General features: G+C 35.1%; 1 protein-coding gene across 1 annotated transcript; it reads left to right on the top strand.

Moving 5' to 3' along the window:
* Positions 1–651: 651 nt before the first annotated feature.
* Positions 652–26093, top strand: LOC308500940 (fibrous sheath-interacting protein 2-like; the record flags this gene model as incomplete). Its single annotated transcript, XM_081056438.1, has 8 exons — positions 652–657; positions 1533–5666; positions 8428–8910; positions 11207–11307; positions 18607–18653; positions 21577–21620; positions 23584–23653; positions 25895–26093. The coding sequence occupies 8 exons, from the start codon at positions 652–654 to the stop codon at positions 26029–26031; spliced, it is 5022 nt and encodes a 1673-aa protein (XP_080912564.1). The 3' UTR covers positions 26032–26093.
* Between the last annotated feature and the right edge of the window lie 1290 nt (positions 26094–27383).

The following is a 27383-nucleotide window of genomic DNA, read 5'->3' as shown; positions in this document are numbered from 1 at the left end:
ACTCTTTAAGACCCGGTTCTAGCTTAGCCCTTCTTTTCTATCTAAACTGAATGGTTCCTTCACTGCATCATCTTTTCTCAGCCTCTGTAAGACAGTTTGTACGGATACTCTTGTTGGATACAAAGCCATTTAATCTCCGCAGTGCATTATTTTATTGCCTATCAAATAATTCTTAACAATTAGCTGTCGTCATTTCCGTATATACAGATCATAGGCTCATCCCTGTGCCAGGGAATGGGGAACAGAGGTGGCTTATTTTCCATCCTTACATCTTAGCTAGACACATGCCTCTCAAAGCACCCAAATATTTTCCCCATATCTGTTTTGAGAAATATTCTGGTAGAAATAGTCTGTTGTATTTTTAAAATAATTTTGCTGGGTCACAGACACTGTTTCTTCTTGCCAAAACCCTTGCATGTTATAATGCTATACGGCAATTTAGTGATTTTTTTTTAAATCAAAAAGTCACGTAGCTCAGCAATGAATGTTGCGGGGGCTGAGGGGAGCGGAGAGGTAGGAAAAAAAACCTTCTAAGGGAATGTGAATCAAATGGGAATTTATATAAAATTATTTTATTGTATTAAAAAATAAACCAACTTGAAGTTAAGCTGACATTTAAAATAGATTCTTTATCATGTTCTCTTGATAACCATGATGGTATCCAGCCCTGCATAGTTTGATATAAACATAAATAAATAAATGTTACCCTCTGTGCCAGAATGGAGTGAGTTCTGATATGACTTTTTCATTGCTGTTTGCCTCATTTCCAGGTAACATCTGAAGAACTGACTAGTATAATTCAGAATATAATGACCTGGGTTGTGGCTACAGTGACCAGTATATTATATCCAGCCATCACAAAATATGAAGAAAGGTTGCAAAACAATACATACCCAGTGTCTGATGAGTCTGTCCTCTCTTCAGATAGTTCAAGTTTCTGTAGCACATGCAGTGAGGAGTTTACGTATAGAAGCTATTCATCTGCAACAACTGAAACATTTCAGAGAGAGCCCTGCGAATTTGCAGTTGACAGATCAGTGAGGCGACCAACCTCACCTTTCAAACCACCTTCTACACATGTGGGAAGAGCAGTTGGAAAAACATGTCACATAAAAGGACAATCTATAACATCTGGACTCAAAAAGAATAAAACCAGCATGATATATGCATACCCTAAGCTAAGAAGTTGTAAATCTGATAGTCGCCATTTAGCATCATTTGAAACAGGCACAGAAAAATCTAAGGATGCTACCACTGAAACAGATGGCTTACAGAGTGTAGAATTTTCTGATCAAAAAGCAAAAGCCATCAGTGAAATAAAGAATTTAAAAAATATTTTTGTTAATTTTAAATGTCACTTAAAAGCAGAAACTGAATTAATTTTAGAAAGAATTTTTGAAGAAATAACATCTGACTTAACACAGGCCATTCCATCTATCTCTTCTGTTACTGCTGAAGTGGTTGTTGATCAAAGCGAGCCTGATAAAACAGGCTTGCTCTCCAATGCTGATATCTCCTCTGTTGCTTCACAGATTGTGGAAAATATGCTTGAGAAGATCCAGTCTGCAGTTGAGAAAAAATGTTTTGAGATGTTTTTACAAGAAGATTTGTCAGTTGACATAAAACCACACTTAACACCCAGTGGAGAATATCTCACTCCACCAAATGGAAAACATTTAGAAGCTTCACTGCCTTACCCTAGGAAACCCATGTGTGATATTGCAGAGGATATGGTGCATGCCATTTTACAAAAGTTTATGACTCTTGCACCTTGTAAGCAAGATGGACTTCCTCATCTCGGAGATCCAACTAAACTTTCCTATCAGCAACATATGAAAAACCAAACACGTACGTTCCTTAAAAAAGCTGACAAAAAGAAATGTAGTCTTGAAACTGATGAAGCCAATTTAACTCTTAAAGAAGAACTACAAAACTTAATATCAAGTATCTGTTCGCAGTCCTCTTTGGTTGGCTATATAGAGGAAGCAATTAGTGCTATGCTAGGGTACATACAAACTGAACTTAATAGTGAGAGGCTTATTGCCTCTGAAGAAACGGTAGTACTCCTTCAGCTACTCGATGATATCTTCACTCAGCTGCATCAGGAGCCATTAAAGGCAGATGGTAAAAAATGTAGACACTCTAGACCGAGTAATTGTTCTGACCCTGAAGGAAAGTACAGGATAACTGGCACTAGGTTACCCAGTGGTCCTAGGTCTAGAAAACCATTTCTACCTATCAATGTTCCTGGCATGGTCTTTTATTCTGAAGATGATAATGAAGAAATAAACAAAATTGTGGAAAATGTGCTTGATTCATCTTTTAAAGAAGAAAAAGGAAAGTCACAAAAACAGAATCCTGAGGATTGGTTTACAAAAGGAAAGACTTGTTTTGAATACAAAACCAATAGCAAACCACCCACAAAGCCTGCCTCTCCAAGAAGCAAAGTTGCGTTTTATGATGGGGGGTTCAAGTCTGAGTTTTGTGATGGGAGGTTGAGGTCTGAGCCACGCACACAAATCCCAGTAGCCACTGATGACATAGAAGATGAAGAAGAAACACCTGGACCAGACTCTGAAATAAACAATGAGAAGAAGATTGACAAAACAAGAGAAAATTCATTTAAAAAAGAAGACAATCCCATTCAATTATCTTCTTTGACATCCAAAGTGAGAAATACAGGGAGCACCACAGAGAAAACTGAGAAAAGAGCAACCCAAAAGCCAAACATTGAGGAGAGAAAAGGACCTCCAGCTCTAGTAGATATAAATGAACAATACCCAGATTATGAACATGTTCAAAATATCACTGAAAATATTTATGACAATATCTTAGGTTATTCTCAAGAATCATCAGCTTATTCAAATCTCCAAAGTCCCTCAAGTGATACATTTCATGTAATTCAAGAGGTTGGTAAAGATTTTGCAAAGTCTGTTACAACAAAGTATCCATCCCTCTCAATTAACAAAAATCTCCCTGCCAAAGAGAAGAAAGAAGAAAAAGAGACAGAAAGAGAAAGAGAGCGAGAGAATAAAAGAGAGAAACAGAGAGACAGAGAGGAAAAACAAGAGACGGAGAAAGTGAAAGTTAAGGGGATTAAAAATGAACCTAGTAAAGCGGACCATCCTCAGTACCCACTAAAAAGAAAACCTGGAATTTTTCCTGCTAAATTTTTAGAAGATGTTATCACTGAAATGGTTACCAAATTAATCTTTTCTACCTCACCAGAAACACAAACATATGATAGACAGCAAAATGTAAGTGATGACGAAAACCAAGCTGAACTCTATGACACAGCTATGAAGCTTACTGAATCACTGTTAAAGGAGTTTTCAAAGGCTCAAATTAAGGTATTTAGGCCAGATAAGGAAAATCAGTTTTTTCCACCTGTAGATAAAGAGTCATCAATTCCTAACGTACCTCCCAGGCATAAAGAATCAACTACAGATGAAGCATCACCTAGCGTTAAGAAAATAACTGTGGATAAAATGCCACATATGCATAAAGTGACTAAAAAACCCTCTCTAAATAAGATTCCTTTCTTAGATAAAATACCAGCAATCGATAAAACATTGGTTAACAAAGTTGTTCACTCCTCTCTATGCAATATTTTGAAGGAATATAGATCTCAAGACTCCATTTGTAAGAACATCAAGAGTAATGGGGAAAATTTAGCAAGAAGACTAACTAGTGCAGTGATAAATGAAATTTTTCAACATCGGCTTAATTTGCTATTTTCTGATGAGGTTCCAGCTTCAGCATGTTTGCCTCTGGAATCTAAAGATGTTGTTATAAAGGTCCAAAAGGTGGCTCAAGCAGCCAGCAAAGAATGTCAAACATCATCACGATCTACTATTATGCTGCCTCATGAGTTTTTAGAGAATGTGATTTCTGCTCTTTTATCCAAGATTTTCTCAACAGTATCCAAAAACAAAGCAGAAACAGCTGAAGGTAAGTGGTTCACAGAGCTGGATTTCCTTCAAATGAAGTTATTAAGTACAGTCACAACAGAGATCTCCAAAGATAAAGATTTGATTATTCAGTATGTGGAATGCTTACATCCCAATAATGATGAAATTATTCAATTAGTGGCTCATTCTATTTATAATAATCTCTTTTCACAGTTTGGAGCACAAGAGGTTATACAAAATTGTGTAGCCAGCGGATGTGTAATCGTTTCAAAATCCATAGTGGACTTAGTTCTCCGAGAGGTGGCTGGCAATCAGTTACAGAACTATTTTTCTGGAGAGTTGACTCCACATCAGTGTGCAGAAGTTGACAGTGTTGTTGAAAATATTCTTAAAGATGTTATCCAAACTATCGGTACTCCCCAGCCTCAGACATCACGTGCTCATCTACTGCCTTATAACATAATAGAAGAAACTGCTGTGAAATTTTTATCAAAGCTTTTATCTATGTTTCCAAAAGCGGATAAAGAAAGAACTAATTCTCTAGAAACTGAAATGCAAAAAATAACCTCAAAAATATTAAATTCAATACAAGAATTTATCTCCAGAAGTAAAATTAAACTGATACCTCCAGCCAAGAAATTGTCTGCTATATCTTTAGCTGATAATGGAAGCATTGATAAAGTAGTTAATTCTGTTTACACCAGTGTTTTAAAGCACTCTGGCTCACATACTTGTATATTTAAAGATTTAATGGGTAAGAGCAATGTCCTCTCTGATATAATAGGTTTTTTAATGGTGAAGGAGCTTTCCAATTCTGAATTTGAACCTAAAATAGAGGAAGAAGTATCAAGTTCAGAATTAGTTCTGGAAGCTGTCAAAATTATGAAAAAAGTGGTCAAAATTGTTGATGAATTTAAGTCCCCGAAAAAGTTTTCATCCAAAAAACATTCTATGTTAGATGCCATATTTTTGGAGGAAGCATTGGCCTTGTTCTTGGCTAAACTAGTACAGTTACCAAGTGCCTCAAGCAAAGATGGAAAAAACTTATCAAAACCTGAGTTAAATAAAATTGCATCTCAACTGACAAAATCTGTGACAGCTGAAATTTGCAAAAGCAATATTAGTCTTGTTGCTACTGATCCTGAAGAACAGTTTTTAAATCCAGAAAGCATAGAAATGATTTCTCAGGTTATTGATTCTGTTTATAGTAATGTACTGCAACAATCAGGAACCCAGGAAGACCTTTATTATGATATAAAAGGTACAAACAGAGTCTTCCCTAAAAAAGTGGCTAGTTTAATTATTAATGGAGTTTCAAGTTTTCCATTAGATACAGATGACTCAAAGTATTCAAATGTTGATCTCTTTGGAGATCTAGACCTTGATAGAATTGTTCAAAAGGCACAAAAGCATGCTGTTCAAATGATCCCTGATAGAGAGAAAGAAGAATCAGATCAAGATTTAGTTGGAGAAATGCCAATTAAAATAGTTCCACACGTTGGGAATAAGCCAATCAAAGTAGACCCAGACATTATTTCAGAACATTTAGCAGTGATTTCTATAAAAACTCAACCTCTTGAAGAACTTAAGATGGAGTGTTTAAGAAAAACTGGACACAGCATCGCAGAAGTGAGAAGAGCATCAATAAGTGGGAAAAGTTACTCCTCATCAGACACATCTAATGTAGGAAAGATAAAGAAAGAAAGACGGACATCGTTGAATACGATGGGACGACTGGATGTAAAACCCTTAGAGGTAAGTGCAAAACCAACGGCAGAAACACAGGTGAATCGTGAGACATACTTGTTCTGTGATTCTCTTCTTCAAATAGGTATTTTGGAATGAATTTTTTGTTGCTATCACCTATCCCAATAGGAGAATTACCTGGTTCATCATATAGTCATACGATTTACTGAGACTTGCCATATTAGCGCTGTGGCTCACTCTAAAGGTCTCAGGCTAGAGTTCCTAAGACAATCAGTTTAAACTGATTTTGTTTGTTTGTTTGTTTGTTTGTTTTAGTAGAATGGGAATACAGGGACACAGACTTAACAGTTAAACAAGGCTGACTGAGACTATAATCTTCATTTGAAAATTCAGAAGAAACACAATTTCCTCCAGTTCCTATAGTTCTTTGTTGTGAATATCTAAAGATCCAATTAAAATATCAAGATATATGAAGTTTCAAAAATTATTTAAAATAGTTTTAATTTCATAAACTTAAGGCTACACACCAGTAGTCCTCTTTCTACTTTTAGCAACATTTATCAAGAGACATTAGACTACAAACCCTTAGATTATACTTGTTTCTGATTATTTCACTTACTATTAGCCTTTCTCAGTTATTCTATTCTCTCAAGAAGTACCCAGTTCCTTTCCTCTTCTATTTTTGGTCTAAATCCAGCAGCCCTAATACTGCCATTTTTATGAACCCATTTCCTCTGACTACAGAACTAGCTCTGCCCTGCAGCTTTCAGGCCCTAAATATGTTAAACTAATTGGGACTTTAAAATGCCAAAATGATGTCCTTGTTATAAGGAAACTACACAACTGAGGACAAAAGAATTGTCTGGACAATGAAATTACGCTGATCCACTACACATTTTGACTTTTACCAAAGCCTCTTATACCAATGGTGTTCACTCCTAAAAGGACTAAGTGTGTGTGTAGGGTTATATAATCTGTGGCCTGGACAATGAGAAAACTAGGGCCATTCTCCCTAGAGCATAGATTGGAAGTGAATTTTCTCATGCACTGTCCTACAGCCCACTGAACTAAGCCTCAGGGCTGGTGAGTATGTTCATGAGTGCTTATGCTTTCATACCCAAATACTGAAATTTTAATGGCATGAGGCATAATTTCATCTCCTTTGTCCGAAATTTTGACGGTCCAGTCCTTTTCCAGCTCAAAAATTTCCTCTTCCGTATGCATTCTCATCATTGCATTAACATATTGCTTGGTAGTCTTCATTCATATATAAGTAATTCCCTGGGAATAAAGTTTCTGTGAACAGACTATAGAAAAACATTACTCACAATCAGTTTTTAGTTATCTGTAGAATTGTCTGTCACAAATCTTACTGTTAGTTACTAGCTCTCTTTGTTTAAGTCATTTATAGACCACAAAAAGCAGGAAGGTAACATTTAAACCAAACAATTACCCCTGTCCTCTTAGGAGGAAGAAAAGCCATACAAAAACAAACAAACAAATAAACAAATAAAAACAAAGAAGCAGACACAGAGGAAGAACTCTATTAAGACATGTGCTTTTTACCAAATTGGGTACCAATGCTGTCTTTCTCCATCATAGGGACAGAGACGAGACAAAAAAGTAGTAGGTTAGATCAGAGAACCCAGATACAGCAAGTACTGATACACTCCACCTCAGGGCTTTAGTTTTCATTTTGAGGGGCCGTAAATTCCCAACACACTAAGCATATGTACTACTAAAACCACACTTAATAAAAAATTCCAAAGCCACCTAGAATGACTTTGGATTTTCTAAACCACAGGTTCTCTCCGCTAACACAGAAAATCAAAACCGATTGTGTTTTAATGTTTTAAAGAGACAGTTTCTATATTTTGTTTCCACAAAAAATATTCTATTAGGGCACCATTATCTGGAAACTTACAATGTTAAATGTTACAATGTTACAATGTTAAAAAGGCATGTTGAGGTCTATGCTTATTAAATCAAGTTAATTTGGAGGTACTGTGGCATCATCAATGACTACAAAAGTGGGGAAATTGTTATTTAATTATTGTTTTCTTTGATCTGTCTTTAGACATTGAAAATGAAACGTGAAATTTGATTAGGGATGTGAGGGAAAAAAGTGAAGATTTATGTTTTGATTTTTTTTGAAAAATATGTCCAAAGGATCAAGAGTGGAAGGATAGTGATTAAAGAGTCAAAGAACTTCACAATTTTGGTTATTCATCCTTTAAAAAACAAGATTAGATGATAGCTTGATTTTTTAATGAAAAAAATCGGTTTCTCTATGATTCATTATCTAGAATTTCAGAAAACAAATAGATTATTTTGTTTACTTCTGTCACAAAACTTTAGAAGTAAATGGAAAAAAGAAGTAAATTCTGATGCAACAAAATATAAAGTTTAGGAAAGAAAAGGCCCATGTTAGATCTTCTATACTTTGAAGTAAGTTATGATGAATTACTATGTAAAGTAAGTGTAAAAGAAATGATAGACACCAAATATTTCTTTGTTTTTAGAGTTTATTGGGTGGATATTACCTTCCTATGCTATTTACTTGTATGTTAGCAATATTTTAAGAAGAAAAAGAAATAAATGAAAATTATGAGACACCAAATATTTCTTAGAATTTTCATTTGTTTCTTTTTCTTCTTAAAATATTGCTAATATACAAGTAAATAGCATAGGAAGGTAATACTACTTAAATTAAAACTACAAATCACATTAACATAGATATATATTAAAATAACCATAGGAAGAGTGATTGAGGCATTTTTTTTTATATTCATCATAACTTCAATTCCAGGTTGTTTGCAGAAATTCATTTCAGAATGTAAGAAAGCCTGATATCATGAAGGTGGAGCTTTTAAAAGATGTTCAGAGTGAAAAAGATCTTATCATCCGATTAGTAGCTCACGATATTGAAGAAGAATCACAAAGTAACATAGATGAGGTTCTAATGTTTGAGGAAGATGAAGTTGTTCTAGGAGAGGTTGTACCAGAATGCTTGACAGATCAAGTGAAAGCAACCACAAAGCCAATAGAAAGCACAGATGTTTCTCCCAAGCCGACAGCAAGCACAAAGAGTCTGAAAAAGTTTTTGTCACTAAGCAAATGCTGTCAGACCACATCCAGTGCAATTATTGAAAGTGTGGAAGCAACTTCAAATCATATAAAAGAACCTAAGGAGAAAGAAGTTAAAAAAGCTGTTGCTGAGCTTGACATGGCCACCTGTTCAACAATCACACCTGTAACAGGCTTTTCTTGGGAGAAAAAACTATCACATAAGGTGAGTGAGAAACATGACTGTCAATGACTAGATACCTAGGGAAAAAATAGAGATCTTCAGAAATCCTGTCCAAAAATGTACCTTAATTAGGAAGAACAGAATACTAAAATGGTTCCAGTCTTCTCCTAAACCTGGTAATATTTACAGGATAAGAAAAATAATTAACAGAAAAGCCATAAAACTCAACTGTGGGAAAGCAAATAAGAGACCTATATTATTTACAGCCCAATGAGAAACCATGTAAGAGAAATTAAAGCCCATTATTTATATCTATTATTTAATATATTCTAGCCCTTTTGTGACCAGAAAGTGGGACAAGGTAGGAGGAAGTAAAAAGATACACACAAATCAGATTGTCTGGGTTTAAAATAAAAATTATTTGAAGAAATAATGGCTGAAAACTTCCCTAATCTGGGAAAGAAAATAGACATCCAGGTCTAGAAAGACTAGAGAGTTCCAAATAAGATGAATCCAAAGAGAAACATATGAAGACACATTATAATTAAAATGATAAATAAAGATAAAAAGAGAATCTCAAAAGCAGCAAAAGAAAAACAACTTAATACACACAAGGAAAACCCCATAAGGATAGCAGATTTATTAGCAGAAACTTTACAGAGCAGAAGGTAGTATCAAGATATATTCCAAGTGCTAAAAAGAAAAAAATTCCAACCAAGAATTTTCTATCTGATCTGCTAAGGTTATCATTCAGAACTGAAGAAGCAATCAAGAGTTTTCCAGATAAGCAAAAGCTAAAGTTCATCATCACTAAGTCATCACAGGTGAACTAGACAGACAGACAGACAGACAGACAGACAGACAGACAGACAGATGATAGATAGATAGATAGATAGATAGATAGATAGATAGATAGATAATATCAATCCAAAAGCAACAAAATATACATTCTCCCCAAGTGCACAAGGTACATTCTGCAGGACAAATCACATGTTAGGCCACGAAACAAATTAAATAAGACTCAATAAATTCTAATTTTATTTATTTATTATGTATAAACACTAATTATTAGGGAAATGCAAATCAAAACTACATACCTCTTAGAATAGCTATTATCAAAAGATAGGAAATAACAAGTGTTGGAGAGGATGTGGAAAAATAGGGAACCCCTATACCTGTTGGTGGGACTGTAAATCAGTGCTGCCACTATGGAAAACAATATGGTTTCTCAAATTATTAAGAATAGAACTACTACATGATCCAGCTATTCCACTTCTGGGTATTTAGCTGAAGAATATGAAAACACTAATTCAAAAAGATATAATCATATGCACCCCTATGTTCATTCGGCATTATTTACAATAGTTAAGATATAGAAGCAACCTAAGTGTCTATCAATGAATGAATGGACAAAGAAGTTGTGGTTATATATAAATGGAATAATACTCAGCCATAAAAAATTATTAAATCTTGCCATTTGTGACAATATGGATTGATCTTAAGGGTGTCATGCTAAGTGAAATGTCAGAAAGAGAAAGAAAAATGCCATATAATTTTACTCTTATGTAGAAATAAATAGAAAAATAAAATATAACAAAAACCAACTCCTAGATACAGAAAAGAGATTAGTGGTTACCAGAGGGAAAGGGGATAGGAGAGAGGGGTGGGTAAAGGGAGGAAGGGGGTCAATTATATGGTGATGGATAGTAAATAGACTTTTGAGGGTGATCACATTTTAGTGTATACAAATGTTGAATTACAATGTTTTATACCTGAAACTTATATAATAATAATTAAAGAAAAAAGAAATGATATAGGATTACATTATCAAAATGTATTATATGAACAATAATCTAATAAAAGCTTTTTTTCCTGAGATTCTAGCAGACATCAAAATAATAGTATTTTCATATAAAGTATGGCCATGAAACTGCAGATGACTTCCCAACAAATAGATCAGAGTATAGTTTATGATGATTGACCAGACAAGTTTCGGAATTGACCAGAATTATATCTGTTCTTTTTATTTTTGAACTCAGTAAGATATGATTAAAAATATCAATAAAGTGCAGAAATGGAAAACTACATTCTTCGTTATGATAGTTTTATCTTTCAAATCTATTCAAACTCCAATATTATAATATAGATCATCTTCATTGAGCCATTTCCACAGAATTATACTGGAAAGAGACATTTTAATTAGAAGTATAGGGTTTATCCATCTTTTAGGAAATTTCTAAAAACATTTTTTTCATTATAGAGTACAGAATATGCCAATAAGATGAGAAAGTGCACATCAAACTCTATACTATGTAATACTTGGTTTTGAATTTTCCAGAAAGAAGAACTAAATGTTATTACTGAACCAACACATTACTTCATACACAGAATGATGAGTTCATCTTCATACAACCAAGAAGATCTGATTTCATCTGCCAGGTACACGAAATTAAAACAATGTAAAAGTAGAAATCTGACATGAAAGTATTGCTTACGGGAAGAATGAGTCCCTGGTAAAACTATGATTAGGCAAGTGTTCAGTGTTGGACCTTCCTTCATTCTTCCTTTCCAAAGCTTCCCCTCTGTGGACACTTCCTAAGGCCTCCCCTTTCTACTCGATCCTCCCATTTTTATTTTTCTGCCCTCTACATCCTTTAGTACAGCCATGACTTGGGTCAAAAATTTGCTAGTTTTTTACCTGGGAGATAAGCACTGAGTCACAATAGTATCTGTACCACCTGCCCAAAGGGTTCTTACTCAAATCTCTTAAGTAACTAAATGTCCCAGTGTTATAACTGTCTGTAAGAAGAATCCAAAGAAGAGAGGAAATAGTGTAAGTTGGTATATTCAAAGATAAATTTTATAATGCAATGGAATTTGATATGGGACTATAAGGATAAGCAGCATTTACATGAGGAGAAGATAACCCAAGTTAGGATGATTATAGCAGCAGAATCTGGACTGTGTGGCATTTATAGAGGACAGAGAAAGCAAAGTGCACTGTAGACTTGAAATCTACTTAATAACTGTGAGTATCTAGAATAGTTAAAACTTATCTAGAATTGTTCTTAAGTTTATAAAAATATGCATAACCTTGAAGAGACAGCATTATCTATTGTGAGAGAAGCCATGTCTACATGGTTGCATTTTTTTCCCCACATAGCATAAGGGAATTGTTTCCTTTTGACACAATCGGGACATCTATTTGTGAACCATTATTGACTCTTTTTCCTATGTAATGGTTATAATCACATATATAATTGGTCATGCAAGCACCTCTCTATTATTTATATTAATGATAAAGAGAAGGGCACAGGTAATACCAAATAAAATTCAATTTAGAGAAAAATGACAGACCAGAATATTTGAGTCAAATGTCAGCAACAACCAAGTGAATGGTCAATCAAGAAGAAGCCATATTCAATATGGTAGACAATTCCACAGATTTTTACTTGCTCTTTCCCACCCTCTCTGCAACATGATGTGGCACAGTGGGTATAAATAGCCCAATTCCCAGTTTCTTCCCTCGGAATAGAAAGAATAGAATAGAACTTGTCTGCAAATATTCTGGCCTATCGGTAGACAGTCTGAGGTAATATTTTCTGTTTCACCTGAATAAAAGCTCAGATTAGGAACAGTTCCATAGTTTGGATCTAAGCCTGGAAACCACAGAAGGCAGTTGACAGGTGCCCTAGTACACAAAAATCATAGGGTACTAAAGATGCACAAACACCTGAGAGCAAGAGATGATAGTAGCATATCTAAGGACCTGAGAAGAAACATGATGAGTATCTTGGGAAATAAAACATTTAAAGTAGATCAGGAAAACAGAAGAAGACAAAAAAAAAAAGTACAAAATAGGCCCAGAAGGACCAAAGACCTTAAAGCTCTAATTCAGTCTGTTCCCAAGGTTCAGGGTCCTACTAATTAATGAAGAGCTTCCACACCGATTTCCAAAAACTGTGAGGAGTAGCTATTTCTTCACATGCCTAACTTTTACATAAGATCAGAATGCACACAAAGAAACACGGAAATAGGATCCATTTAAAGAATCCAAATAAATCTCCAGAAAATGTCCATAAAGAAGCACACCAATTGGACATATATGATAAAATCTTTAAAACAACTGTCTTTAATATGTTCAAAATCTATAGGAAAACACAAAAAACTAAAGGAAATCAGGGGAAAAGTATATGAACAAAATGAAAATAAAAACAAAGAGATATAAATTATTTAAAAGAACCAGACAGAAATTCTGGTGCTGAAAAATAAAATAGCTGAATTAAAAAATTCATTACATGGCTCAATCAAGAGACAGCTCAATCAGGCAAAAGAAAGAATCAGTGAAATTGAACACAAGTCATTTGACATTATTGCATCTGAGAAACAAAAAGATTAAAAAAAAGAAGAAGAAGACTGATAAAAAGGTGAACAGAGCCTGAAGGACTTCGGGACATCATCAGCAGACCAATATATACACCCTTGGAATTCCAGAAGAAGAGAGAAAGGGGCAAGATTATTTGAGGAAATAATGGCTAAAACCTCCCTCCATTTGGAAAAATCACCATGACTGTACAAATGCAAGAAGCTCAATGACCTCTAAGTAATGTAAACACAGAGAGCACACAGAGACGTATTACAATCAAACTATCAAAAGCCAAAGACAAAATAGAAACAGAGACGACATGTTATGTATAAGAGATTCCCATAAAACTATCAGTGAAATAGTCAGAAGAAATCTTCCGGGCTGAAAGGCAGTGAATGATATATTTAAAGGACTGAATGAAGGAAAACTGTCAAATGAGAACTCCACAACCAACAAAAATAGCCTTCAGAAATAAGACAGAAATGAAGACATTGTAGACAAAAAACAAAGCAAAACTGAAGAAGTTCATTACCATTAGACATGGCCTAAGAGAAATTCCAGAAGTCCTTCAAATTGAAATTAAACAATGCTAAACAGTAACTCCAATCATGTGAAAATACAAAGTTCTCTAGGAAAGGTAAATATATGGACAAATATAAAAATTAGTATCATAATTTTGGTTCATAATTCCACTTTTTATTTTCTGTAAGATATAAAAGACAAATGCATAAAAATAGAAATCTATACTGATGGGTACAAAATATATAAAGAAATAACTTGGGACATCAATAACACAAAAGTGATAGGGGTTAATCTATAAAGGAGGAGAGTTTTTGTATTGAAGTTAAGTTGGTATCGATTTAAGATAGACTGTCAGAACTTTAGAATGTTATAACATTCTAAACATGTTGTTACCATGTGGTAACAACAAAGTTAACGTCCGCAGAATATGCAAAAAAAGAAATGAAAAGGGAACCAAAATATGTTTCTGCAAAAGAAGACAGTAGTGGAGGAAACGAGGGATAAAATAAGCTATAAGACATGCAAAAAAAAATAACAAAATGGCAAAAGTAATTGCCCTCCTACCGGTAATTATTTTAAGTGTAAATGGATTACACACTCCAATTAAAAGAAAGAGATTGGCAGAATGGCTTTTAAAAACAGGATCCAACTACAAATTGTCTATAAGAGACTCACTTTCAATACAAGGTTAACACACAGGTTAAAGGTGAACGGATGGGAAAAGTTATCCCATGAAAGTATAAACCAAAAGAGAGCAGGACAGCTACACAAATATCAAACAAAATATACCTTTAGTGAAAAACTGTTATAAAAAACGAAGAATATTATATAATGATTAAAAAGTCAATTCACCAAAAAGATACAATAATTATAAATAGACTACTTTTAATAGTGGATAGAATAACCAGACAGAAGATCTGGAGAACTTAAACAACACTATAGACTATAGACCAATGGACCCAACAGACATATAGACAACACTCCACTCAACAAGAGCAGAATATATGTTTTTCTCAAATTCTCATGGCGTCTGCTCCAGGATAGACTATATGTAGACTACTAAAAAAGTCTTAATAAATTTTAAAAGACTGAAATCATATAAATTGTCTTTTCTAACCACAATGGAATGAAATAAGAATACAAATAAGAATACAATGAAAATTGAAAAATTCACAAATATGTGAAAATTAAACAACACATTCTTAAATACCCAATGTATCAAAGAAGAAAACACAAGGGAGATTAGAAAACATTCAAGACAAATGAAAATGAAAACACAACGCACTAAAACTTATGAGATGCAGTGAAAGTAGTACTAAAAGGTGTATAGCTGTAAATTCTTCATTAGAAAAAGATCTTATGAAAACAACCTAATTTACACCTTAAGTAACTGGAAAAAAAACCACTAAACTCAAAACTAGCAGAAGGAAGGAAATAACAAAGATTAGAGCAGAGATAAACAAAGAACAGAAAGGCAGTAGAGAAAATCAGTGAAACCAAGAGTTGGTTTTTTAAAAAAATCATCCAAATTGACAAACTTTTAATTAGATTGACTAAGAAAAAAAGAGAGAAGACTCAAATACCTAAAATCATAAAGAAGGGGTATTACAACTGATTTTATATAAACAAAAAGGATTATGAGAGTACTATGAACAATTAATTATATGGCAACAAATTAAATAACCTAGATGAAATGGATAAAGTTCTGGAAACACAAGACATAGCATCACTGAATCATGAAGAAATAAAATTTCTGAAGACTTAGAACTTAGTAAGGAGATTGAAATAATAATCACAAACCTATTAACAAAGAAAAGTTCAGGACCAAATGGTTTCACTGAATTCTAAAAAAATACTTTAAGAAGAATTAATACCAATGCTTCTCAAAAATCTTCCAAGAAATCGAAGAGGAGGGAATATTTTCAAATTCATGAGGACAGCATTACTTTGATACCAAAGCTGGACTAAGACACTATAAGAAAACTACAGACAAATATCCCTGATGAATATCAATGCAAAAAATTTTTAACAAAATACTAGCAAACAGACTTCACCAGCACACTAAACGGATCATACACCATGACTAAGTGTGATTTATCCCAAGAATACAAAGGGAAGTTCAGCATATAAAAATCAATCAATGTAATACAACACATCAACAGGACAAAGGAAAAATACACATTCCCATCTAAATTAATACAGAGAAACCATTTAACATTGTTTAACAACTTCTCAAGATAATAACACTCAGCAAACTAGGAACAGCATGAAATTACCTCAGAATAATAAAAGCCATATATATAGAAAACCTACAATTAACATTGTATTCCTGGTAAAAGCCTGAAAGATTTTCCTCTAAGATCAGGTACAGGACATGGGTGTCAAATCCCACCACTTTTATTGAACATAGTACTGAAAGTACTAGCCAGAGCACTTAAGCCAGAAATAAAAGGCACCTAAATTGGAAGAGAAGAAGTAAAATTATCTCTGTTCACAGGTGACATTATACTATATGTAGAGAACCCTAAAGATTCCACACTCAAAAAAAGAAACAAACAAAACTTTTAGAACTAATAAATGAATTCATCAAAGTTGTTGGATACAAAATCAACACAAAAAAGTCAGTTGCATTTCTACACACTAACAATGAACAATCCAAAAAGGAAATTAATTTTAAAATGTGATTTGCACTAGTATTAAACAGAATAAAATACTTAGGAATAAACTTTATCAAGAGGTGAAAGACTTATATGCTGAAATCTACAAAACATTCTGAAAGGAAATTAAAGAAGACACATATTAATGGAAAGACATCCTGTGTTCATGGAATGGAAGACTTAAATTGTTCAGATGTCAATATTACCAAAGTAGTCTACATATTAAATGCCATCCTTATAGAAATACTAACAACGTACTTTACAGAAATAAAGAAAAATCCATTCCAAAAGTTATATGGTATCTCAAACGACTTCTGATAGCCAAAACAAACTTAAAAAGGAAGAACAAAGTTGGATTTCCTGATTTTAAAATTAACTATAAAGCCACAATAATCAAAATAGGATGGTAACTTACTTAAAGACAGACATGTAGACAAATGGAGCAGAACAGAGAGCAGAAACAAATCCTTCACATACGGTCAGATATTTTTTTATAAGCACACCAAGACCATTTAATTGAGTAAGAACAGTCTTTTTAACAAACAGTGTTAGGGAAACTAGATAACCCCACACAGTTGGATTTGGCAATAAATTTTTTGGATATTACACTAAAAGCAGAAGCAATAAAAGAAAAAATTAAATAAATTGGACTTCACCCAATTTAAAATATTTGATGCTTTAAAGAACAAAGTGAAAAGTCAACCCATAGAATGGGAGAAAATATTTGCAAATTATCTATCTGATATATCCAGAATATATAAATACTCCTATTACTCACCAACCCCACCAACAAAAAGCTAAACAACGTGATTTAAAAATGGAACAAGGACTGAACAGACATTTCTCCTGAAAAGATATGCAAATGGAAAATAAGCCCATGAAAAAATGTTCAACATCACTAATCACTAAGGAAATTAAAATCAAAACCACAGTGAGACTCTATTTACACCACTTAGAATAGCTATTTTTTTAAAAATCAGAAAATAGGGGGCCAGCCGGTGGCTCAGGTGGTTAGAGCTCCTAACTCGGAGGCTGCCGGTTAGATTCCCACATGGACCAGTGGGCTCTCAACCACAAGGCTGCCAGTTCGATTCCTTGACTCCCCCAAGGGATGGTGGGCTGCGCCCCCTACAACTAGCAACAGCACCTGAACCTGGAGCTGAGCTGCGCCCTCTACAACCAAGACTTAAAGGACAACAACTTGACTTGGAAAAATATCCTGGAAGTACACACTGTTCCCCAATAAAGTCCTGCTCCGCTTCCCCAATAAAATCTTTACAAAACAAAACAAAAACAACAACAAAAAATTTTTTTTAAAAAATCAGAAAATAACGTGTCATCAAGAATGTGAAGAAAGTGAAATCCTTGTATATTGCTGTTGGGAATTTAAAATGGTGCAGTCACTGTGGAAAACAGTATGACAGTTTCTCAAAAAATTAAATGTAGAGTTACTATATAATCCAGCAATTCCACTTCTGGGTATATACCCAAAAGAATTGAAATCAGGGATTCAAACAGATATTTGTACACTTATGTCCATAGCAGAATTATTTGTGAATAATAGCCAAAAAATACCCAAATCATAGAAACCACTCAAGAGTCCATTGATGGATGAATGAATAAAATGTGATATATATACATACAATAGAATATTATTCAGCCTTAAAAAGGAAGGAAATTCTGACATGTGCGACCACATATATGAACCTTGAAGACACTATGATAAGTGAAATAAATCAGTCACAAATGGACAAATATTACGATTCCACTTATATGAGATACCTAGAGTAATCAAATCAGAGGCAGAAAGTAGAATAATGGTTCTAGGGGATGGAGAGAGGGAAACGGGTAATTAATGGTTACAGAGTTTCATTTGGGAAGGATGAAAAAGTTCTATAGAGGGATGGTGGTAATAGTTGCACAACTATGTAAATGTATGCAAATACAGAACTGCACATTTAAAATAAGTTAAAATGGTAAATTTTACGTCATGTATATTTAACCAAAAATTTTAAAGTGGAAAAAAAAGGTCAATTAGAAATTATTTTTATTCAGTTTGGAAACTTGGCGATATACTACTGCAGGTTTACTTCCATATGAAGAATGACTGTCAAATTGTTCTTTTGCCTAACTGGTAATTCCTTCATGCATTGAGTGCACAGAAAATGAAATGCTCTTTTTCTTTTGTTTTAGTGAGCTCGGAGATTGTACCCCAGATACAGGTGCTGCAATATTAGAAGGTTGGACTTAATATTTTTCTTAATTTAAATGAGAAAGTATTCAAAAGGACTTTGTTTACTGCTTTGATAATTACTTGTAGTTATCAAACCTAAAGTTGATATTGTGGTTTTGTTTTTTTCCTATGAGCTTATCTACATTTGGAAAATGCTGCAGTCCTATATCACTCACGTGTTAAAATGAGCTAACTAGTTTGCCTTACCTGAATTTCTGTTAAGATGTCATTAATGATTTTGGTCAAGAATGTGGTATAAATGTACATTTTACCATGCTCCTGTGAGAGACACCCAAAAAGTAAGGGTGTATCATATTACAGTTTCTGAGCCAGAACATGTGACGCTAGAATTTAACCATTTTTTGAAAGGTTATTCTTCCTGCTTAGCTCTTCCAAAACGTATATTGGCTAGTATGGTCCTCACATTTTTTTTTAAATCTCTTAGTACTGCCTCCTTCTAACATTTGTGAGGACTTTCTGGGTCTCTGTTTGCTGAATCCTTAAAGGATCAATGTGGTTCTAACAATGATAGCATGCACAAGAGGGAGAGTGCTGTGTTTACTGTTATGCGGCCTTGAAACTCAAACCACAAGTTTACCCTGATTATTTCAAACATACAACCCACCTGAGAAGCTAGCTGAGAAATATACTCTCTTGTGGAAAGCAGAGGTGGAAATCATTTTCATTAAGATGATTTGTAGTACAGCATTAATATATGCCACAATTCTGTGAACACACCATAACCAGAAGGTGTCACAATCATCACTGATGTGATAGTTGTGTTATGAATGATAAGCGGCTATCTGTTTTGTTTTTTCCAAATTTGTTGTTGTAATAATCATGCTTAATTCTTCTAGCCTTCAGTAATATTGCAGCTGTCCTATTCAATCATTTATTTGTTTAATTCATTCATTCATTCATTCATTCATTCAAAGATTTACTGACCATCTCCTTTGTGTTATATCTCACATGTAAACAAACTTGAAAAAGCCTTTGATCTCAGAATTTACATTGTAACTTGGGGCTGGGCACCAAAGGATAAAGACATAAAACAAGACAATTTCAGATAATAAGTACTTCCCATATCATCTGGGACGAAAAGCAAAGAAATAGCAATGGCTTTGAAAAGGCCTCCATCATCTGGACATCCCACCAATCCCCTGTGACCTCGCTAACTTGATCCTCTATTTCACTTTCCGGCTCACCCTGCTCCAGCATCACTGACCTGCTTTTCCTTAAACCTCCCAGGCATCTAAGGCCTTTGCATTTGCTGATCCCTGTGCAGTGCTCTTCCTCCTATACCTGCTTGGCACATGCCCCACCTTCAGGGCTTTACTCAAACGTCACCTTCTCAGTGACATCTTCTTTGAGAACACTCTGAAATTGTAATCTCATTCCCGCCATAGCACTAGCTATTCCGGGTCTTTGCTTGTTTTACTCCCTGGCACTTAGGATTATCTAGCTGTTAATTATTTTTTCACTATCGCCCTCTAGAATGTAAGCTCCATGAAGATCACCACTGTATTTCCAAGAGCCTAAAACAGTTACATAACAGGAGGAGGCATTCAGTAAAATAGGAGAGACTATGGCAGTAACTAGGGGGGCGGGGCACACAAAAACTCTGTTGGGTTGAGACTGAGATATCCATTAGTATTCAAGTTCAAGTTTCATATAACCCCTTAGGTTAGGGCTGAACATGTGCATGTTTACTTTCATATAGAACATACAATAAAATCTCAAATAATTTAAATCTGAATATCTCAGGTCCCATACTGTCAAGCATTTCTCTGTGATTCTTCCTCAAAATAATTCCTAGTATACAGTGGAATATTCCTAGCCAATTAGCCTAGAAACTTCAAAACTGGTTGTGTGAAACGATATCCCTGGTAATGAACTCAAATGTCCTCAGTCATTTAAAAGCAAAAGTCGGTTCAGTTATGGGCATATAGAGTCATACACCTTAGAAAGATTATCAAATAACAATGGAATTTTATGAATTTTGTCAGATAAGTCAAATAATCAGTCCTCATATTTGAGTTAATTGAGGTTTACTATTACTTTCTTTTTCTAGAACCTACAATGGATGGCCCAAAGGATAATTTAGAGAGAGAGTACTTGTGCTGGCTCTTAATGCCATGTCTACAAAATGCATAATTTTACATACCTCAGTGAGTCCTCTTGTGAGGCGAGCAGGTTGAATAGTTTCATTCACATTCTCTATACATATATGAGGAAACTGATAGAGAAGGTGATTTAATTTGCCAGTGTTCACACAGCTCTAAGTAGTGAAGCCACACTCAAACTCACATTTCTGAGCCCCTGCCATGTTAACCACCTCTCTAGCTGTGGCTCCTTGATACATCTCTCACATTATCATTTCTAACTCTTGGGCTCATTTTTTTTTTTAAACTGACATATTGAATTCCCTTGGAGCTCAGACAACTTCTAGTTCTGTGACAACTCCACCAGATTTCCTCTTGGTATTGCCTCAAAATTCTCCAGATTCTCCCCCAAAGTATTTCATATGACTAGCACCTTTCTCTGTTCCAGTTATCTGTTTTTCATTAGCTATGCAGAATCAAAGAGTGTTAGAGCTGGAAAGTCCCTAGGGTACCTTCTCATTTTATATGTAAACAAATAGGCCCATAGCAATTGAGTGGTTGTACTAAATTATAAAGTCTGCCTCTCCTACTACATCACACTTCATCTTTCATAATTCCTAAATGAAGGGCTAAGATGTGCCCCCAAATTCTAGGGATCTCACGTATTTCAGTTTTGTTCCCACTGTCTATACATTAAAAATATTTTCTTCTATTTGCCTAAATTCTACTTCTTTTGGGTGAAAATTAATAAGACTAGGTTTGTGTCAATACTACTTATGCCTCAGGAAAAAAAATAATGTATTTTTTTCTTCCCTTCTCCCCCTACAGAAAGTTCTCAGGAACAAAAGCCAGAGTATTCAGATAGTATTAAGGTAAATGTTTCTCAGTAGCCTCTCATTGGTATGTATGGTATCTAGCTGAACATAACCCAGTTTTCAAGGTCAAATCAGACACTGGGTGGTGCAGTTTGTGGGACATCAGGAAGCATTCTCTATTCACTTTCTTCATGTTCACATCTGTCTGCCTGGCTGAGACCTGTCATGGTACCCAAGAAATCTGGAATCAAATTTGCACCTTAGAGTTATAATTCCTTGCTTACGTGCACAGAATACACCACTGTTCCTCCTTAGCACCTAAATACAATTAGATTCCTTAACTCTGTTATTGCAGTTTCTGGAGAAAATCTTAGAAGGAGTGAGTCACTTGGCCCTGTCTAGGGCAGTTAAACCCAAGTGCAGAACATGGTGGAGGCAGGAAGGGACTAGAACCTTCAATAATGAAGAATGGCTTGCAGGAAATGAGTGCTGATCCCATCTAGTTCTCTGTATTCCTAAGAATGGAGTGTTTAAAGACAGCTTTCCAAAAAGCCCAGTACTCCCCAGTGTAAACTCAGGAAACTTCTCCTCTTGTAATCCTTTATAGAAAGTTTCCAGTGAGGGGTGAAACTGCAGATCCTTCTATTTTTTTCTTTATCACTTTGTTTCTTGGTTCAATTTAATGCCACCTTTAATCAAGTCTCCCCACCCCCATGCACACACAATCCATCAACTATCCAGTCACTTGTCATTATCACAGCAATTTTCAGAACCAAATCTTACAACTCATGCTTAACTTTTGCCAAACCTCCAAAAATGCTGGCTTAGTTCCTCACTTAACCTAATCCTCCTTTGTGAATATAACCATCTATTCAAGAAACCTAGACTCTACTTAGGCTGTATTTTCCAAGTGAAATTATATGGGTATAATAGGGAGACAAGCTGATACAGCAAATATTCTAAAATCTAACAGAAAGATAGATGTCCTCAGCAGAATTTAAGTATGTTTATTCATCTCAGTCACTCATCTCATCTGCTCCCTGCTTTCAAATCAGGGATTCTCAACTCTCATTCTTACACATTAGTTATGTGGGAATTTATTTTTAAATATCAGTACCTGCCCCACCATCAGGGGTTTCAATTCAATTGGTGGTGTGAAATCCAGGGATTCATATATATACATATTTTAATTTCTACAGCTCACCCTATCATGCATGCAATGATGAGAATCAGTGCTTTCGATAGTCTTTGCTTCATTCTATTCCTCAGGTATCTTGTTTGAAATAGCTTAATACATACGCTGCCTCAAGTCCTCTTGGAGGAACCATGGTAAGCCCTTATAAGAATGTCTGGTGGTCTTTACACAATCCATACACATTTTATGTTGCATGTATTTAGGCCTTACTTCATTGATTTTCCAGTTCCTGTTTTAATTACTAGTATAATATAATATCCGCAATCTGTCCCACACTATTTTATGCTTTTGTAAAAAAATTGCTGCTGCTTCATTCAAAGAGGTGATAAAGGCCTACGGAATAAAGCCAGTATCTGAGCCACATTCCCTGCCCTACCAGGTCCACACAGTCACTTTATTGCTCTAGATCTCAAAATAGCTACGATTTCCATAAAGGAAATTGGAGTTAGTTAGTGAACATCCATTTTCTTCCTCTCCTTATCATTGCCTCTATTATTAGAAAATAATTTATAAATTATTCTAATTTAATTAAAAAAGGGAGGAAGTAGACAGAGCTGCCATTTTTTGTGACTTTGGTCATCATTTAATGGTAGCCAAGATCCATAGCATCAATCCTAGATATCATAATTGCCACACAAAAAAACAAAACTTGAGCCTATATCTCAGAGAATAATTCTCTGAGACTGTCTCGGAGACTACAGAGCACAGATATTATTATGAAAGATGCTGCAATGGTTATACTAGATCTCTTGAGGATTTCTAGTCATCTCTAGAATATAGTGTCCAACAAAAGACTAAGTTAAGTACTTTGCTTTGTCTTGGCAGTTTATCAGCAATTTTGAAGGAAACAAAAACATTCGTGGCAGTGTGAATACCTCAAAAGAAGCCATTTCAGGTACGAAATATACTAACCTTTTAATATGCCTGCTGGGATGAATGGCTCCTCCCATTTATACCTATTATCAATATGAGATTGAAATAATATTCTGACTGTTTATATGGATAGCAATTTGCAGTTTATCATGCAGTTCTCTTACTTTAACTCAAACCAACGGGAGGGTAATAGATAACGGAACTAACATAGGATAGGTAATAGCTATCCCCATTTTATTAACAAGAAAATCTGAGAGTCATTAAGGAGTAAAATGACAGCAGGTTACTCAAAGTCACTCCATAGCTCTTAAGCTGCTGAGGTAAGATTCAAACACAGATCTGCCCAACTTCAGAGCCTAAGCTTTCAACAGAATCATAGTTCACACACTCAAATGTTCACAGGAGACAGGGTAATATAAATAAGAACACTAGGTTGAGCTAAGGGTTTATGTTTCACTGGAGATGGCATGTCCCATCTAAAGGAGGCAGCTGCTACTCAGGTCCAATCATTGACATGCTAGATTGTTGCCAGGTCTTCCAATCCAGGTTTTAGCATTTTTCAAAGGAAACTAGAGATGGAAGTTTTAGGTGAAAATTCCTGACTTTCAGATTTTATCAAATAAGTCAAAGCTTTTGTGGAACGCTTTGTGGACCAAAAAAAAAACTTTGTCCATATCCCCTGCACCGTATTATTCCCCTCTGCAAATTAAAGCCCCAATTTACAATAAAGGAAATGGAAGTATATAACTGCCTGACATTACACTGTCAAAAAATGTACAGCTTTCAGGGCTCTAAAACTGGTCTTCTGACTTTGATCCTACATTCTTTCTTCCTTCCACAATGTAGTTCCATATAGTTGCAACTATATTCCAGAAAAGAGGCCCACGTTGGGTAATAACCAACGATAGCCCATAGTTTTGCTGTGAAAAAGAACAATTAACTGATAAAGATAAGGGTTCACTATTGTCTCTGGGGATGAGCCTCATGTATGCTAGGACATCAGCCACCCACCAGTCCTGAACAAGATTCTGGAATCTAATAATGAAAGCAGATTTGGGGCAGTGTCCTCAGTGTGTTTCCAGGAATTGTTCTGCATTAAAGACACCCAGGCAGGATACTTTTTAACAATGCAGATTCCAGGATCCTCTCAAAACTAGCTAACTGAGTAGTGCCTAGAAATCTTCATTTTTTTTTACCAGACACTCTTTTTACCTCTCCAATGAGAATTGCAGAAATCTTGCAACAGTGCCTCTCTATCATGTTAGTAAAACTTATATCTTGTTTTTTCAGAATACACATCTTTCTCTTTCAGCCATGCTTTTGTCTTATTTGCTACAGATTGTAGTCTTTTTGTTTTTAATTCTTACGTCATTTAAAAAATAATAGTACAGTTAAAAAACTGAACTTTTTATTCTTTATTTATAGCTAAATTTACTGTGAGCTATTTTAGCTTTAACCATAGAAGATTATCTTGCTAGAAAAGATACATTTAGGTAACTGCAAGAGGTACAGGATTTTGGCATGTACTGGGATTAAGAAAATATGGGCTTTTACTGTGTGTGTGTTTCATGTCCTATCACATCTTATCATAAAGTTTCAGAAAAGTACATAAATGCTCACTTCTATCTTTACATGTAAAATAATTTTGTTAAAATATATTCTCTGAGAGTCCATGTGCTGCATAATTGGTGCAGAAAAAATGAATTCAAATGAATACTCTTATCTCACGTGACAAAAAAAATGGTTGAAGTTAGTCAACTAAAAATTTACCCCAAATCGATGAGAAATTATGGCAATTTTAGTGCACTTCTGCTTTCACTTGAACACTCTGAAACACACACCCTCACTATACAGATTTGAAATTTACTTCCCTATGTGAGTATAGCTTATCAGGCTTTTTCAGTTTTCTGCTAGAAAAAGAAAGGCATTCTTTGCACACCTGACTAGAGAAGCACCAGAGTGCAGTAGGTATAATGATACCACAAGCGTCAGGGAGCTGGACTATATCCCAAACTTGGCCACTCGTGTGATCTTAGGCAAGGTATTTGACATGACCAAGACTCAGTGTCCAAAAATGGAAACATCAATCTTCCTGTTTCCTTCATAGGAGTGTTGGAAGGATCAAATCAAAAGAATCTTTGTGTTTTTGAAACACAAAGTATTTTATAAATGTCAATTTCTAAATTCTAAATCATCAATGCTCTAGTACGACTATACTATTAAAATGTCTAGTAGCCATATTACCTTTTTGCTTTATCCACAGAAACTCCCAAACCCAGTATTTCCCAACAAGGATCTAAAATGCTGGCAAAGGTATCTTCAGCTCTATCAATGGTATTTTCTCGACCTAACACCAATATTTCCAAATCTTCGTCACCACCTCACCAGGAAGAGCACTGAAATTTCTGTACCTGATAAAACCTTGCTTACTACCCTTGAAAAATAAAGTATTTTTTCAAGCATAACATACTGTCTTATGAGATGATTCATGTACTACTGTGCAAAAAAAAAAAAGAAAAGAGCAAAACAAAGTAAAACGTAGGCCTGGGTAAGGGAAGGGTTTGATAAATGCTTTTGCTGAGCATTTTGATAAGCATTTGGTATGAAGATGCTGAGTGCTAGCATTTCATGAGGATAAAGGGGCATGTTTGCACCTGATATCTAAGGATCTTGTTTAAAAGATCTAAAAAGGTGGACCAAACAGCACAGAAGGTCAGTCATCACCACTGTTTACCCGAATGCTGGTTCATAATTTTATAAGGAATGTGATATCTTCTCTTTTGTCTCACATTTTATTGACAGTAGCCAGTGCTAAAGCAGAAGCAGCTGAGAAAATTTTGCTTTACAATATGTGATTTTCTGTTGTAAAGTTAGTCAGTGAGGTTATGACAGGGAGCTCCAGAGAAAAAGTTGTGAATATACAACAGAATGTTTACATTCCAATCATAATGAAGTTATTCAATTAGTATTATGATTTAGTTTATTCATAATAATCTCATAAATTATTTGATCTCAAATATCAGACAAAAATCACATAACCTATAGATGGAAACCATTTCAAAAATGACAGTTGATGAGAAGTGACTGGCAGTCCAGTTCAAAATTATTTTCAGGAGGTCTTCTGGTCAAAATGGCAGAGTAGGCAAATGCTGTGCTCGCCTCCTCCCATAATCATATCAAAATTATAACAAAATTACAGAACAACCACACTTGAGAACCATCTAGCTGAAAAGAACTCCTACAATAAAGGATATAAAGAAAAAGTCATCATGTGACAGGTAGGAGGGGCAGAAACAAAAAATAGTTCAACACCCACGTGTTGCATTTAATAAGCATGAGGGATATCTTGGCTACAGAAGTCCCCCCTGAGGAGCAAAAGGCCCTACCCCCACACTGGGGTCCCAGCAAAGAGCACCAGTGATGGGAAGAGGAGTACCCACAGCATCCAGTTGTGAAAATCACTGGGAATTGAGTCCGGTAATATGGAGGGTTGCTGGAAATCAAGGTGTCCTCTTAAAGGGCCCCAGCACAGACTCATTTGCTCAAAAGCACTTGTTCAAAGCTCCAGAAAAGAGAGAGCAGCTTGAAAGTATCAAGGACATATGGAGAGAAACTGAACTGTCTGGCTTCAGGGCAGGGCTGCAGGGCAGCTTTCTCTGGGACTAAAGTGCTGGCGGGTACCATTGTTCCTTTGTTGAGCAATCCCCCACACAGCCTGCAAGCACAGACGGGTGCCAAATGTGAGTCCCATC

This window comes from Rhinolophus hipposideros (genome assembly GCF_964194185.1).
Source record: "Rhinolophus hipposideros genome assembly, chromosome: 8".
Taxonomy (NCBI): Eukaryota; Metazoa; Chordata; class Mammalia; order Chiroptera; family Rhinolophidae; genus Rhinolophus; species Rhinolophus hipposideros.
Note: the sequence above shows the minus strand (reverse complement) of the source record. Positions and strands in the feature narration are given on the sequence as shown.